At 55.2% G+C, this 15,749-nt stretch overlaps 7 protein-coding genes across 7 annotated transcripts; 5 read left to right on the top strand and 2 right to left on the bottom strand.

Annotated features, from left to right (window-relative positions):
* Positions 1-3,301: 3,301 nt before the first annotated feature.
* Positions 3,302-3,577, bottom strand: N7482_001233 (uncharacterized protein; the record flags this gene model as incomplete). The annotated part of the gene is made up of 1 exon (XM_056683358.1): positions 3,302-3,577. One exon carries the CDS (start codon positions 3,575-3,577, stop codon positions 3,302-3,304), a length of 276 nt encoding a protein of 91 aa, XP_056546964.1.
* A 335-nt stretch (positions 3,578-3,912) lies between these two features.
* N7482_001232 (putative mucin family signaling protein Msb2) lies at positions 3,913-5,865 on the top strand (the record flags this gene model as incomplete). The annotated part of the gene is made up of 1 exon (XM_056683357.1): positions 3,913-5,865. The coding sequence occupies one exon, from the start codon at positions 3,913-3,915 to the stop codon at positions 5,863-5,865; it is 1,953 nt and encodes a 650-aa protein (XP_056546963.1).
* A 1,905-nt stretch (positions 5,866-7,770) lies between these two features.
* Positions 7,771-8,348, top strand: N7482_001231 (uncharacterized protein; the record flags this gene model as incomplete). Its single annotated transcript, XM_056683356.1, has 2 exons — positions 7,771-8,259; positions 8,334-8,348. 2 exons carry the CDS (start codon positions 7,771-7,773, stop codon positions 8,346-8,348), a joined length of 504 nt encoding a protein of 167 aa, XP_056546962.1.
* A 935-nt stretch (positions 8,349-9,283) lies between these two features.
* N7482_001230 (uncharacterized protein) lies at positions 9,284-10,621 on the bottom strand (the record flags this gene model as incomplete). Its single annotated transcript, XM_056683355.1, has 3 exons — positions 9,284-9,601; positions 9,660-10,203; positions 10,467-10,621. 3 exons carry the CDS (start codon positions 10,619-10,621, stop codon positions 9,284-9,286), a joined length of 1,017 nt encoding a protein of 338 aa, XP_056546961.1.
* A 715-nt stretch (positions 10,622-11,336) lies between these two features.
* On the top strand, positions 11,337-11,810 carry N7482_001229 (ATP19 family protein; the record flags this gene model as incomplete). Its single annotated transcript, XM_056683354.1, has 3 exons — positions 11,337-11,384; positions 11,503-11,630; positions 11,759-11,810. The coding sequence occupies 3 exons, from the start codon at positions 11,337-11,339 to the stop codon at positions 11,808-11,810; spliced, it is 228 nt and encodes a 75-aa protein (XP_056546960.1).
* A 777-nt stretch (positions 11,811-12,587) lies between these two features.
* Positions 12,588-13,073, top strand: N7482_001228 (holo-ACP synthase; the record flags this gene model as incomplete). The annotated part of the gene is made up of 1 exon (XM_056683353.1): positions 12,588-13,073. The coding sequence occupies one exon, from the start codon at positions 12,588-12,590 to the stop codon at positions 13,071-13,073; it is 486 nt and encodes a 161-aa protein (XP_056546959.1).
* Positions 13,074-13,997: 924 nt separating this feature from the next.
* Positions 13,998-15,079, top strand: N7482_001227 (histidinol-phosphatase; the record flags this gene model as incomplete). The annotated part of the gene is made up of 3 exons (XM_056683352.1): positions 13,998-14,156; positions 14,225-14,761; positions 14,837-15,079. 3 exons carry the CDS (start codon positions 13,998-14,000, stop codon positions 15,077-15,079), a joined length of 939 nt encoding a protein of 312 aa, XP_056546958.1.
* Positions 15,080-15,749: the final 670 nt, after the last annotated feature.

The raw sequence follows: 15,749 nt of genomic DNA, 5'->3' as shown, positions 1-15,749 counted from the left end.
CTGTCTTTATAGCTTGAACACACTCCCACTCTCGGCTTATTCTAGAAATTGTACATAAACAATACTGTGTATCGCCCAGTCTACTGATATTAACGCCTCTCCGGGGCAGTAGTTGTACAATTCTCTTCTGACCTCCTCAAGATACATTTCGGAGAGCAATGCAGAAGTCTCAACTTGAACCATTGGCCCGCCTACACCAATCCCTCGACAGTGCAGGCTGGGAGAGGCACTCCCGGCTTTGTGTTAGAACGTAGCCTCAAGGTAGGTTAGCCCAAATTGGCACTCCTTCAGTATACTCCTCCCGTCGCAGGTTCGACGACTTTTATTTTCTTATCGGCGAAAAAATCAACCAGAGCTGTGAAATCGCTTTACACATGAGCATTTGCTCAGAAACATATATTGGATGTATTATAGAAACCTACGTTAAGTATCTCCGGACAGGGCAGTAATTCAGTAATTCAGAATCAAAGGTTAGATTATCTCAGAATCTGAGTCCTTCCAGTACTTAGGTAGCCACTGGCTGAGATTTGTCTTAGGTACCACTTGCTTAACCCGACGGTCTAGAATATATCCCACATCTTGGGTGAGCCAAATCGAACCAACCAGCCACTCAACCGTTCTAGACCACCAGCAGGCTTGCATCTGATGACGTGCATAGCGGAGGCTGGTTCTCGCCGACTCCACGGTGCAGGACAGAGCCTCCACACGAATTCTGCACGGCATTCATTCTTTGTGCCGGTTGACGTACCGCAGCATCTCACACAGTCCAGACTGTGCATGGCTCCACCGATTTTAGTCCAGACCCGGTCACATGACCCAGGGCACAGCATGTCACGGGTATGGTACCAACAATGCGCTAATCAAACATGAGACGCCTCCTGCGACCGCGGGTGACGGGTGGGGCCGACAGCTCAGGAACAGGCCTAGCGTCACTCTGATCCTTGGTACTGATGATGATCGTGTTATTTACTCCCAGCCAAGAGCTGGTGAGCGAAGCGGGTTCAGGTGGTGAAATGAAATGTATAAAGTCAGAGAATTACCGATATTAGGGCTGATAGTCAGCATGGTTCCCGCGACATGTTCGTTGCACTGCCCGGAAAGAGGGCTTATTTTCGGGGAAGTGTATATTTATCCCGGAGACTACTAACGGGTTTTCTGATGAATGGCGACTATTCTTTGTCGCTGTCGCTTTTCTTTGTGGTATATATAGACCTTCTTCCGCAGCTCTAGCATAGAGTTCTACCCCAAAATAGATCATGTTAAGAAACCATCGTAGGTGTTACTGCCGATACTATAGTATACGCAGGGCGGGCAACTTCACAAGGGTTGGAACGAGGACAAACGGTGTATCGGCAAATATGCGACAATCTCAACCCGACGCGCAGCAGCCCTGCACTAGACCCCTCTTTGAAACAGTCTCAAACATATCAAGAATGTTAAAATAAGGAGGGCATCTGCCGCGTCGAGTGAGGGGTACAGCGCCACCATTGCCCCTTCATTCCGATCTGTCACTGACCCAGGCACGTGGCGGTGCGATCAATTTCTCTCTTTTGCGATCGGAGGTTGCGCTCGTAAAAAGGGTAATTGTGATGGAGAGGATGTGATAAACCGAGAATCAATAGTGTATGTGATAGCAATTTTTAGGTGGAGGATGATGTATAGACTATATAGGAAATAGTACTGCTAGCTTTCCCTTTTCCAGAAGGCCTCCGGTACGACTATTCCATACCGTACTGCCACGAGAGAATGAATGACGTACCGAAGTACTCTAGCAATTGCTGGCACCTCCACCTCGGGTGACTTAACCCTTCCGATAGTTACCACCCGCTGCGAAAGGACCTCTTCCGCCAGACAGGAACGACCCCAAAGGTGAGCCCAAAATAGCCTAAAAACGAAGGAAAGGAGAAGGGAAGAGAAAAGCGTTCGGCAAGGCGCAATTGAAAAGGGAGCGGCTAGTGGGCAGGCCAGCGCCGCTGATTCGAGGTTAGGGGTTGATCGCTTGCCTGACTGAGCGACGCGAGCGACGAGGCGCCCGCTAGTGCTGAAAAGGGCCTAGCGGGCTCAGCAGGGGCGGACGTAAACCTGTAATCCCCGTGTATCGTCAATGGCTCGGGAAGGACCATGGTCGGTACAAGGTCGTGGGCACACGCACTACTTGCCGTCGCCACGACCAGGAACGCGCAAGTGGCTAGTCAGCGGCCAGACTCCACCCGTCCGACGCTGGCGGCCTAGGCCTCACGCCGGACTGAACCTTGTGCGACAAAAGATACCGTTAGCGCGGCCAGATGGCGAGGAACCTGCTCGGGGGTGATTGCGATGCGCGCTGCGTTAGCCTGATGCCCGCCGGATTTGATCGGGTGCGCCGTTGATCGACAGCCCCTGGGCGTATGCACTGGACGCAGAATGAAGAAGCCACGACCGAAAATCCAGACCCTGGCCTTGGAAAAGACCCACTGGCGAGCTGTGCGAGGTGGCGATCAGGCTGGGGTGACTCCTCAGGGCAACTCATCGTCCCGTTGGTGTCGGTTGTGTCGGACACGGAGAGATCGGATGCGATGTCTGAATACCCAGCTCTCCATCTTTGCTAGGTGATCGATCGCATCTGCCTGTCACTGCAGAGGCTTCCATCACTTAATTTTGTCGTCTAGTAGATGTGTCGCTCGCTGTATGAGCATCTCCTGGTGGTACAGCACGCCACAACGGTAGGAGCCCGTGCAGTTTATACTCCGAGTGAGTCCGAGGAGGCACTGGCAGGATGCATGAGTTTGTTCAGGAGTCACTCCGCTTTGCCCTCAGAGGTTGTGTCCATCCCGGTTTCCTGCATCAAATGCCGCTAGTACCTGCGTTTCTCTTGGCTGGACTGAGGAATAGGAGAAATGGGGGATGAAGGTACTCCGTACATAGTCCGATGCTGCATCACATGGTCACGTATGCGGACTCAGGCCTGGGATACTGTATTCGGTATGATAATGAGCCCGAGAGGGAAGGTTGACATGAAGCGATGATTCGGGGTCTTTGGCACCTTACCATCCAGAGCATAGCTATCTCGAAGGAGTGCAAATTGAGGGCAACCTTCTGAGCAGCACAGCCAAATGAAAAGTGGAGCACCAAGTGGGCTTCTCAGTGCGTGGGAATAAACCGATGATTACGACTTCGCCGGGTGGAAAATACCCCCGCCGACATAATTTACCGTCAGATTACGGGCTTGTTGTGTTTCCACACGTGTCCCACCACCGCCCCCATTCTCCCCTTTGCCCCCTACGAGGCAGCGTCCTAATCCTCACTCATTCATTCACCTTATTCACTCCTTTCTTTTTCCCTTGTATGCTTCGTCTTCGTCGACCGATACGGCGCCTTTGAGACCCGGGATCCAGCCAATTTGCCCCGTCCCCTTGCATCTCCCACGGTCGCGCTTGCTTCCCTCCGCCGCCTTCTCCGTTTCTTTGATTTCGACCGTTGCCCGGACATCCATCTGCCTCAAGTAGGCTGTCGCTCGCTCCCTTACAGCTTCAATAGCCCACACTCGCTTTTTTGCAACTCGCCCGGGTCGTTTCAGATATCTGTCGACCCCTTCCATTCGTTTTATACTGTTGATTGTGCTCGATTGGGCTCGTGTTTCACCTGGATTCGGTTGCCCGTCGAGACGCCGGATTTCTTTGGCTATAATCTGAACTGAAAGAAAAGAGCCGGTTCCGTTGGATAAAGATTGTTGCGGCTGCGTTCCAGCAGACTCAAACACTGAACATACTGTGACGATTCTTCATTCCGAAGCCGTGATATCTCGACTTCGACCCAACACTCGCCAAGAACTGCTTGAAGGGTTGACAGACGAGTGCTACTTCGACTCGTTCTGTACCCTCCAGCACCGAACCCCATCGCCCCTGATCTTTCAGCGCAGGACCGTCGAACAAGATGCGCGCCGACGCTCTCTCTCTTCTCACGGCCTTTGCCCTCGGAGGCTTCGAGCTGGTGGCCGCCGAGCACGTTGAACGCCCCCGCTACTACTTCCCCCGTGAAGTCAAGCGCACCGTCAGGAATGGCACCAACCAGGTGTCCTCACGTGCTGCGGACTCGTGGGCCGCTGTTTGGCAGAGCATTGAGGATAGCTTGACTGCTCCCACCACCACCATCACCACCCCCGCGGCTGCCGCGACCGATGCACCGAAGCAGGTTATCGTGGTAATTTCATCGGATGCGGCGGGACATGTTCACACCCTCACTACTTCCACAGAAGTGATTGCCGCTGCGCAGCCTACGGCAACCACTACCACGACCACCAAGTCTGACACAACTGCCACCACTAGCTCCAGCGGCAATGTCCTCAGCGATGTTGGCACGGATGTTTCGAACCTCCTTGGTCTCGGGGCTAGCTCTTCCGCTATCAACAGTACCTCTGTTACTGCCACTGGCACAAAGGGCTCGACCCCATTGACTACGTCAACTGCGGCTGCCACCACTACGTCCCAGGGTGGCCTTCTCGAGAGTCTCGGCATTGCCATTCCATCTGCTGACAACACCACCGCCACTGCTTCTTCTACCATTCCGATCAACGTTCCTGCGTCTTCCACTGCTAGCCCGACCACCACGGCTGGGGGAGACCTGATCGGTACCATTGTGAGCGGTATTACCAGCGGTCTTGGCTCGCTTCTCCCCAATGCCACTGAGACTAGCACCAGTGCCTCCGGTATTGGTCTGATCCCTACTCCGGGACTGCCCACTTCCAGCGGTGTTCCTCACCTGTCGATTCCTTTGACCGCGACTACCGGTCCCGACTCGGCCACCACCTCGGTTGGCATCATCCCCACCCCTCACTTCCCCGGCGTCGACTCGACTGGCACTCCTACCTCTGGCGCGGTTCCCACTCCGACTGGTAACACTCACGAGACCTCCAAGGTTCCCACTCTTTCTGTTCCTTACACCACCACCGCTGAGCCCGCGACCAGCGTGCCGGTTGAGCCCCAGCCTACCCAGACTCCTGCGGAGTCCAGCACGAGCAACAGCAGCAACTGGATCCCCTCTAGCATTCTCGTTCTGCCCACCTCGACCCCAGCCGAGAGCACCAGTTCTGGTACCAAAACCGCCACTGACTCCGAGCCCACTTCGCTCCCTGGCTCGATCACTCCGTCGAACGGTGTCTCCGAGGCTCCCTCTGACTCGCTGCTGCTCCAGCTTGGTTTCGATAGCCACCTCCCCTGGTCTTTCGTCGCTACTACTCCTCTATCTTCTTCCCAGATCTTCGAATACATTCCCCAGGCTTTGAAATATGCTATGCCCTTGGCCTCGTCCACCATGTGGGCTCTTGAGCCTTACTACTCGTGGCAGAGCACTGGCTACAATGCCACCCTGGCCATCTTCTATTTCCCTCGGGACAAGGTCCAGGCCCTGAAGGACCTCAAGCTTAACCCCAACTCGGCTCTTTACCAGCAGCAGAGTGAGTCTGTTAAGACCTTGATGTCTATGATTGACCCCTCCATTCCCTTGGAGTTCGCCGGCAACTATCCATCCTCGGATGGCTCCTCGTCCTCGAGCACCGGCGGCAGCGAGAGCGGCAATGGTGGTAGCACGGACGGCAACAACAACTCCGACGGCTCGGCCAACAGCTCCAAGGCCAAGGCAAGCTCCGTTGGCATTGGAGTTGGCGTTGTGGCTGGTGCCGCTGCCTATGGTGCTGGTATGTTCTGGGTTGCCCGCCGTTACCGCAAGAGAAAGCAGCTGCACCAGCGCTCCAGCTCTACTGCCGAGCAGATGAGCCAGGGCGGCTCTGTCTTCGCTGCCGGTGCCCGTATGTCTGGCAGCCAGCGCACTGCTCGTTCCCAGATGATCAGTGCTCCGGTAATGGCCGAGAACTCCCTGGGCTGGAACTAGACGTTCGAAATGACAAACAAGACGGATAGACTTGGTCAACCCCCCTCGTCTCTTTCTATCTCCCCTCCCAATGCCTCCGGCATGTCAGACCTCCGGATTGCCCTTTGACGGTACGCCATCTCGCCTCTCAGGATCGAGCATTCGCTCTCCCATGGCTGCCCGACCGGTGGGCCCGGGGGCAGAGGAGAGACTGCACAAAATTCTATTTCATTGTTCATCATCCCTCCCCCAGGGTATATATACATACATACGTCCTACAAGACGTATCTTCTCTCTGTGAACTTTTTGATTGGCCATTTCCTCGATTTCCCTTCTCACCTGATTGATACTCCGCGCCCACTTCTGGGCGCAGCCCGTGTCTCATCTCATTTCTTTTCATTTTTTTCTTCGGAATATTCCCCCTTTTGTTTCCACCCATACTTATTTTTCCATATCTTGTCTTCTTATTTTCGATGGCACTGTGACAAACTGAATGTGACGAACTGATCCTCCTTAATTACTGTTCCTGTCCGCCCTTTTGTGCCATTGAAAATCCACGTCTTTTAACCTGGCCAGAGTTACTCTGTTTCCAATCTTGCATCGCACTGTCCAACTTTAATGGTTTGGGTGGCCACGATCCCTCATGAGCCGACGCTAGTCCCCCTTATCTCCACACTTCCTTGATGGATCGTTATCTGTTTTGTTTGTTTCCCTTTTTGTACAAATGGTGAATCGGCGGCGGCTGGTGGCCGTTCGAGGTAGAAGACGCAGTCTTGAGAAGCCGAGAATGAGAGGTGTAGATTTTAAGAGTATTTTTTTGCGTGTGTAGGATAATGCCCGTCAGTGATAGAAGTAGGATTGCCTTGCCATACCTTGCACTGGAAGGTTGCGCTTGCAATTGCATATGGCAATAGCTCAAATAGGGGGTTGGGGGGCAAGCCCTACATGGCAATGCCAAGCACAGACAGATCTCTATCAAGTCTTTACGGCATCACCCCGCATTCACTAGCCCGAGCATACATGCCCCGAGGACGATATGGAGGAGCAGGGACGGAATCCTTGCCTCCAATCCTGGCAGGAGATACAAGGGCTAGCTTCGTTGATACCTAAGTCATCACTGATTCACTAGTTTTGAGAATAGCGCCTGTACAAACCATGGTTGGAATATCAGCCACTTCAGGGTCTTTGATCAAGACTGTCAGAATGATTGCAGCCCCCAGTCATGGACCCGCTCACCGTATGGCACAACTGCTGATCACATTACCCAATGATTGTCGCCGGCAAGTCTAGAGCTGCTGCGCCCCCTCATGGACACCCGGTCAGCGTAGAATCTTTTTCTGCTCAACATAGCCTCGCGCAGACTCTGTACAGAGCGGGGAAGTATGAGCATCGACTGGGGCGATTTAGTCAGTAGACATTCCTGAGTTCAGCTGTGGAACCCCGAATAGAGTCATATCTTGTTTCAGAGGGGGCCGATGTAGAAAGAGCTATATACGGAATCCTACTTTGGCCCCAAGGCTGCAATCAGGACGATCTATCTACCTTGGACCCTGATAACCAAGCCACCCATGTAGCACCCAATTAAATGCAAGAGCCCAAAAGTTTACTAGGGAACTGATCCTGGTAGGACCCTTTTCTCAGCCCCATCCGAGCGCCATGCAAGCCAGCCTTGACTCCATCGGTCCCAACGGCCCAGGGTGCCTTTGGGGTCCGCCCCCAGACTCTCCCCCCTTCGCCCAAGGCAGCCGTATATCACCGGGCCAGCGCGCCCACGTTGATTTACCAAGCCAGACTTCCACTCCCCATTACCCACGACGAGCTCTTGCGCATCTGCGTCTGCCCGCCCACTCCAGATCGCACGAGCCCGCGTTGTTACGTTCCCCAGCAAGCTTTCCATCGGGCACAGAATAAGTTCCGATTCGCAGCATGGCGCCGCGTCAAGTCCCCGACGCAAAATACCCCTCCGACAGACAGGAAACGGATTATGAGCGATGGCTACAGGATCACGATGGCCACTACCAACCGGCTGCGAGGCCTCGGTATCACCCATCCCACTCCGATATTACCGAAGACGACCCTATCGACCAGCAATACACGATCATCCCGCCAGTGCACCCAAACGGGAAGATCGAGAAGATAGAGCCAAATCGCGGTGGCGCAGTCGTGCCCGTCTCACGCTACGGATCCATTACCTTCCCTAGCGAACACCATTCCCCCGAGCACCATTTTCCATCTCCGCATTCGAGCATTGGCGGCCCACTGTTACTTAGGGTTCAAGATCCAATGATACAGTGCATAGTTGGCTCTGTCTTTGTCATTGTTGGTCTGCTGGCCATGGTCTGGGGCTTCAAGATGCAATCGCAGGGGCGGCAAACAAGCATTGTGGCTGTCAATTGGACGAGGGAAAATGAAAAGGTGCGTCTAGTCACGGTATCTCGGAGAAGAGATCTTTCTGTCTTCGGAATTCTATGCTGACATTGGGTGTTTAGAAGGAATTGATTTGAGAACTATGACGGGTCGAGTCGGGAAAAATTTAGTGTTTGTATTATACCCCTTCAGATCCTTTTCAGGTTGCATTCATTGAATTATTATTTGGATCTGGTGTGGATTATCAGTTGAGGCGAGATTTATGTACTATCGTAAGATTGGCAATGTCAGTCTGGAAGGGGGATATTCATCGTTGCCGAGGTCGAGCCTCTTACATTCTCGTATAGTTTTTTTTCGGGGCTAGTCGCGGGAGCTCAGCATTCAGTACCTCGCGAAGACTGGACTGCTTTAGGCAGACGATCCGGGGTCTGGTATACAGTAATCTCAATGGATTAGGCGGCCCATCGTTCCTTGACACTTAGATACTGCGAACCACCCCCTGGGGCTCAGTTGTCGGCGAAGCATTAATCTCATGTGAGCTTGTTGTGAGATAAGCTATAAAAGTAAGCGGAGCGAAGCCACCGAACCCAGGCAGGTTCCGGTGATGACCACGGCTTGGCGATTTAGCCTCGATGCGAGTGCGTTCCGCTGGAGAGAATGTCTCAGCTCACGCTGCAGTGCAGCTAATGCGGCGAAATCCGTCATAAGTGTGGGTTTTATTGGCCTTATTGCAAAAATATAATAAAATAAAGACAACCTGGATAGGACAAAGTGTTTGTGGAGCCGCAGTTTGGTTGCGTTTCATGCAAGCACCTACGTCTACGGTTTGGCTTGTAGCGTTTATGATGACGTACAGTCAGTGGCTGCATGGCACTCAGTGCAAGAAATGGAGACAACAGGTCATTACCCGGCGAGCTGATTGGGAAAGTTGATATTTGGATAGTAGATTGCATGTATGGGTACACTATGTACAGGAAGAAGACGGGAGAGAGGTATACCCGCGGGAGAGGGGAGCAACACAAGATGATTAAAGAGAAGAGAGCATTCTAGCAGTATTGGCTAGCTCTCTCTGCTACTCCTTCTTAGGCTTCTCCGAGTCGGAGGTCCAGCCTCCGAACCAGCTTGAAAGCGGCTTGCTGCCACGCTGGTCCCGGCGAAGCTCGCGAGCCTTCTCACGCTCGTGCTTGTACTCCTCCCACGAGAGCTGGGCAGCAGCTGTTGTCACACCACCTTCTTCGGTGGTGCTGGAGTGGCCGACCTGGTGGGGCAGGGGACGGACCGCGTCTGGGCCGCCATAGATGCGCAGTGCAGTGCTGAAGGTCCAGTCGACCGCTGTTTCAACGGGGTGGTCGAAGAGGTACGGGAGGAATGGGACGACCGCGAGACCGAGCTGCCGACAAAGGTTAGCTATGGAAAAACTTCTCAAAGCGAAAAGCTCAGAAACATACCCCGATAGGCGTCCATGTGCGCAAAAATGTGTTCTTCACATCCTTCACCGCGCGCCCGGAGTACCTCACCACGCTATGAATCGTAAACGCGGGCAACCCCATACTAGCAATACCCTGGAACACGGCACGCTTCGCCATGACCATGCGGTAATCCTCCGCAAGCGAAATCTTGGTTGTCGGCCACGGCGTCAGCGAGTCCGTTTCACTTCCTTCACTCGTCAAGGGCTTGCTGATATTGCCCGTCGCCATGCCGCGGAAAATCTGCTCATGCGAGTGGCTGGCGTCATGGTACGCATCGCCGGGCGGGGCCAGCGCGTGCCGGTTCCGTAGGTACGCCTTGTAGCCCTCATGGCCGACATCGCCTAGGAGGTAGGCCCATGAGATACCGTAGGCGGAGCGCACGAGCCATGGGTGCGCGACGGGGCGAAATGACTCGCCGACGTCTGAGGTGTAGGCGACGTAGCGGTGGGCGGAGAGGAGGAGGGTGCGAACGCGCTGGGCGTACGCGGCGTAGCGGTAAGGAGTGTCGGTGGAGTCGACAGAGCTAGATGAGGACGAAGACGAGCTCATGATTAGCGTTTCTTCTGTGGCTGAATTCTTGTGTGGTTTGGAGGTGGAGCAGCTCGTGCTAGGGGATGATGTCTTCCGCGGAGTACAGAAGTCCTGCCGTATGTCATCGGCAGCCGGCAAGTGCGCCGAGAAGTGGAGTCAAGCCTATCGGGAAAGACGCGGGCTGCTGCTGGCGTCCCCCCCGTTGGCTTCGATTGGGCGGGAAAATGCAGAATCTGACATCTGGACGGCACTTACTAGGGAGAGTAGAGATCATCATAAAACTCATCTTCATGGTCGACTAGGTGCTGCAGCTTCGCGGGGAGCTTCGCCCGCGGTACCGGTACGGTCTGATTTGCATCAAGCGCGAAAGCGCCTTGCAGCTCGTTGGGCTGGTGACTGCCCCAGACCATCGTGAAGAGCTCGGTGTCGCAGGTGAAGAAAAGTTTGTGTCGAGGAAGTTTTAGCCTTCTGTGGCTGGATGTTGTGTATACAGCAGGGAGCTGAAATTGGGGAAGGAAGTCGCTGAAATGCTCAAGGGAGAGGATATAGAAAAAGCAACAAAGACCGTTGGAATGAGGGAGGCGCAAATACGCAGCAAGAGGCACAGTTTATGAAGGCCATCGTGTTAACCGTACCCGGCAGCCGGCGCAAGTGGCTTAGAGTATGCTAGATCTAACCGGGGATCTACTCGGGCTGTTTGACCGTGGATTCGTTTACTTCCTTCCGGCCCGAGGTTCCGCGGCGAGTTTCCTGCCGGTTGCGTCTGCGCTACACACGCATAGAAGTATAGTACTGGTGCTTCACGTATGTTATTCACAGCTTTCCTGCTTGCTTCCCCAGGCTCTTTTCACTCATAAAGTCCGTTTGCAAAGGGCTGTCCTGTACTCCGTACTTTTCCCGTCTGACGCTCCTGACACCTTTCCCGATCAAGTCACATGGCATCGGACGGCCCGGGACATCACATGACCTAGCGACAGTATCCTAGCTGACTCAGCTCATTATGGAGCTAACCGTATCAGGAAAGGCGGTCTCAACGCCGACTTCGTCTTTGATCGAAGCCTGAGGATTCCGCTTCCACATCGCTGCACTTGACCTTCACCTGCTCCCCCATCCCAATTCCTCAAGATGGTCGTCTACTACCAGATCGCCGGCAAGAAGGTCGGCTCCCACGTCGTAAGTGCCCGTCACCAGCCCAGCCCCAGCAGCCCCACCGCTCGCCTATCCCTTTTTGCGTCCAGGGCGGCGACAGTTGGAAGCACCGTGAAACTAACCCGATCAATCCACCCTACAGCTCTCCATGGCCGTTCTCGGCAGCATGTTCGCCGGCTCCTGGCTCGCCATGAGCGGTGGCTCCAAGCCCAAGACCGCTGCTGGTCCCCCCATCAACGCCTCGTCCAAGGAAGAGGGCGACTTCATCCAGTAAGTGCCCGGCCCTGTCCTGTCCTGTCCTGACCCCCCGGAGACTCTGGCGACGCGGAAGAGCTCTAGAGTAGCTGGGAGTGCGGAATAGCACAATGGAACGTACATGCTAATTGCCTTCTGCGCAGACAATTCCTGAAGGAAGTGGACGGAGGCGACAAGAAGACCGAGCAACACTAAAACCCCCTCCCCAAGCACGGATTACATCGATGGATCGACCCGGCCATTGAGTTCGACACGGCATGATGCATGACTCGAGTCGCCCATTCTGTTCGTCTGCTGTTTCCAACACGACCTGTATTCGATATGTCGGCTGTGGTGGTATGGTGATATCCTCATCGCGGCAGCTTTGCAGAGTTGGGCGGGCCGATTCCCGGGATATCGGCGGATGGATTTTCGTGGATCTGTACATAAAGAGGCGTGTACGCTGCATAGGAGAATTATTCCTTCTACTCAAGTTTGGATCCGGTTTCCTGGTGATGTCTGATGCCGTGCTGGGCGCAGTCGATTGGGGTCGGCGAAAACTATGCGGACATGGTCGTTTCGTGCTCGATGAGCGCGCTTGTTAGGCTCCCTGGAGGTGCATCACACGAGAGGTCTCCAGGGGTGCTGTGCTTGGTTGTTTCGGAAATGGTTGAGTGAGCTCCGTGTAGCTTGTCTGTCGCCTCGGCAAGACATGTTCGTAGCAGAGGTGCACAGATTTGATAGTAGACCGGTCGAGAAACGTAGCTGTATAGCGGGACTGTCGCTTGTTAGGCTAAACTACTTGTGTATATGACCAACCACGGCTAGTATCTAGCCTATTGATTCTCCGCCACGAGCACCACGCCAACGTCAGTCAACACCATCCACGCACTCTCCCACCTCACAACCACACCACGCCACACCACACCACACCAACATCCTCGACACCCGCACATCCCATACCTTTTGCCGCTCCCTCCCAACTCAATCCCAATGAAACCGCTTCCCTTCCCCCTCGCCCTGAACATCGGCACCGACATCGTCCACCTCCCCCGCATCGCCCGCCTCCTCCAGCGCGCAAACTACCTCACCCGCTTCACGCAGCGCATCCTCAGCGACCAAGAACAGCGTGACTTCCAAGCGCGCTTCCGAGACACGCTCCGCCCCCACAACTACGCACCCTCACCCCTGTCCCCCCCGCAAACCCTGGTCACGCCCGACATGACGCGCTGGCTAGCCGGCCGCTTCGCCGCAAAGGAGGCCGCACGCAAAGCCGCGCCGGGCGGGGCAGCGTCTATCGGGTGGAAAGACGTGGTCGTGTGGGTGGAGGACGAGCCTGCGCAGGCGCAGGCCGAGGGCACGAGTCGCCGGCCGCAGATCGTGTACCTGGGGGCAGGCGAGGCGGAGGATCGGCTTGGGCAGCTGTCTATCTCGCATGACGGCGAGTATGTGGTGGCCACGGTGTTGGCGGCTGGGTGATAGAGGCTGGGTGTGGTGTGGTTTTATATCTACCATCTGTGCTTGGTTGCAATTAGGCTCGCTGCTGCGGAGAGCTATGGGTGACGGCTTAGGCGTGGCTTGGTTCACGCTCGACGGGGTCCGCGACTTCAGCTCGACACTGGGGGGGGGGGGGGGAGGAGATTGTACCGGACGTTTGACATGCTAGAGGGTGCTTTGTAGCATCCTGCGCATATGCGCATAGGCTGGTTCGACACCCTGATGTGGAGGGTCCTTGTTGCACTCGAATTGATCGAGATCCAAGCTCGGCCATTCCCCCCACCTCCTGCGGTGACAGGATGGTAAGGCAGGGCATGGAATACTGTGCTAGGCTTAAGCCCCCTACGGACCGGTCTTTGTGTGAATCTGGCTATGGAGCAGCTCTAGTGTTGCAATTGTGTATATTACAAGTTACTTGAGGTACCTGGTACAAATGGGTCTGCCGAGGGATGTGCAGCCGGAAGGATAGTCCCTAGCACACGCCTAACCCAGTACATCACCAATCAAGAGAAACTGATACCAAAATGGTGTAGAGCCAAATCATATGGAAAACATAGCCAGCAGCCAGCAGCCCCCGAAGAGCGCAGGCATGCGAATACCACCAGTTGAGAGCCGACGTGCGCCTGCATGCTCCCCCGCCGCGCGGAAATCCTTATCGGACCTCTATCAACCTCTTCCGTCCCGACTTGCCCTTCCCCAATCTCCAATTTTCATAGATTGCATCTCCCCCGTGGAGTAAGTATAGACATAAGAGTGCGTATCAGATCAAACGACGCTGCCCAGCATTCCCCAGTCCTTCCTCCGCCACTCATCGCAGACCGCGCCGACGGGACCTCTCCCACCGACCACCACTTACTTACCACTCATGATGAACTTGCGCTGACCAGCCCAGAAACCCTACACACGATGCCGTTTTCACACCACAGCCATTCGGGCCAATTCTGCCCCGGCCACGCCAAAGACTCCCTGGAGGAGGTCATCCAGACGGCCATCCGCAAGAAGATGCACGTCTTCTGCCTCACCGAGCACATGCCCCGCGGCGAAGAGGACTTTTACCCGGAAGAGGTGCGCAGGTCCACTCTCACTAGGCTACACAGACAGATACACAGCCACAGACCATCTAACAATACCAGATCGAAGCCGGTGAAACCGAAGCCTGGCACGCTGCCAACGAAGCCGCCTACTGGGCCGAAGCCGTCCGCCTGCGCACCAAATACGCCTCCCAGATCTCCATCGTCATCGGCTTCGAATGCGACTGGATCCGCCCGTCCAGCCTGGCCCTTATCACGGCCTCGCTCTCTCGCTTCCCATTTGAATTCTTCATCGGCTCCGTGCACCACATGCACACCGTGCCGATTGACTACGACCGACCCATGTACGAGCGCGCGCGCGAGATCGCCGGCGGCTCGGACGAGCGTCTGTTCGAGGACTACTATGATGCGCAGCTGGATATGCTCCAGGCGCTGCGGCCGCTGGTGGTGGGGCACTTTGATCTGATCCGGTTGAAGAGCGATGATCCGGAGCGTGGGTTGAGGGCTTGGGGTGGGGTGTGGGAGAGGGTGCAGAGGAATTTGGATTTCGTGGTGAGCTATGGGGGCTTGTTGGAGGTGAACGGGGCCGCATTGAGGAAGGGGATGAGTGAGCCTTATCCCTCGGCGGAGATTTGCAAGGTAAGTAGTGGGTTTTCTGTTTTTCTGTCTGATCGGGTCTGATGGGATGGGATCTGTGCTAATTGGTGCCGGTAGGAGTTTGTGGCGCGTGGGGGTCGCTTGTGTCTTTCGGATGATAGCCATGGCGTTGACCAGGTGAGTTTGAACTTTGGCCGTGTCCGGGAGTTTCTGGATCAGGTGGGCGTGGAGACGCTGTATTATCTGCGGTTGGTTGGGGAGGGAGATGACTCTCCGGCGCCGGATGCGCGGTTTCCGCGTACGCGCATTGCGGCTATCTCGGTGGAGGAGGTGAAGAAGATGGCCTTTTGGGAAGCGTGAATGTTTTCCATCGTATATTCGTATACCTGTACCTTTGACCCATCCCCATCAGACGTATAGGGGAACTACTGAACAGCGGGTATGTCCGTCCACGGCCTGTACTTGTAGCGGGGGAAAATGAAATATTGTAGTATACCACCTTGCGAGATCGTACGAGCCAGAGGTATACGAGGCGAACAGGGTGATCGCCGAGGCCTCGTGAAATGATGAAATGACCGCCACCATCGCCAGGGCGCAGAGGGGTATCAGACTGTCGGTCAGGGAGAGAGAGCTTGCAACCCCATGCCAATGGTGCTCCATGCGGGGGATTCAACCAGAGTCGAGATGGATCAGGTCCAACAAAGCGCACCATGCCGGGCATTCCAATCATGCCGCTGCTCGCCGCCACGATGCCCGCCGATCAGCAACCTCCACGCCCAGGATGGCCCCAGACCGAGCACCGCCTCAGCTAGCCAAGCATGCCTCCGACAGCTCCGACAGCCCCGACATTTCCCTGCGGGTTACTGCTCCAGAGTCTCGCACGCAATCACCGCCCGGGAGGCGTCATCGACTCGGAGCGGGGAGTAAGTGGAGAACAAGGCCCTGGTCAGAGTTCATACCTCATCCTAACTATTCCCAGGGTGCGATTAGAGGGCGGAGTGTGAGTGGTGTAGACGATAGTTCAGTCCGT

Source organism: Penicillium canariense (assembly GCF_028826845.1).
Source record: "Penicillium canariense strain IBT 26290 chromosome Unknown utg000001l_segment0_segment0, whole genome shotgun sequence".
NCBI classification, from domain to species: Eukaryota; Fungi; Ascomycota; class Eurotiomycetes; order Eurotiales; family Aspergillaceae; genus Penicillium; species Penicillium canariense.
The sequence above is the reverse complement of the archived record's forward strand: the minus strand, read 5'-3'. Positions and strand labels throughout refer to the sequence as shown.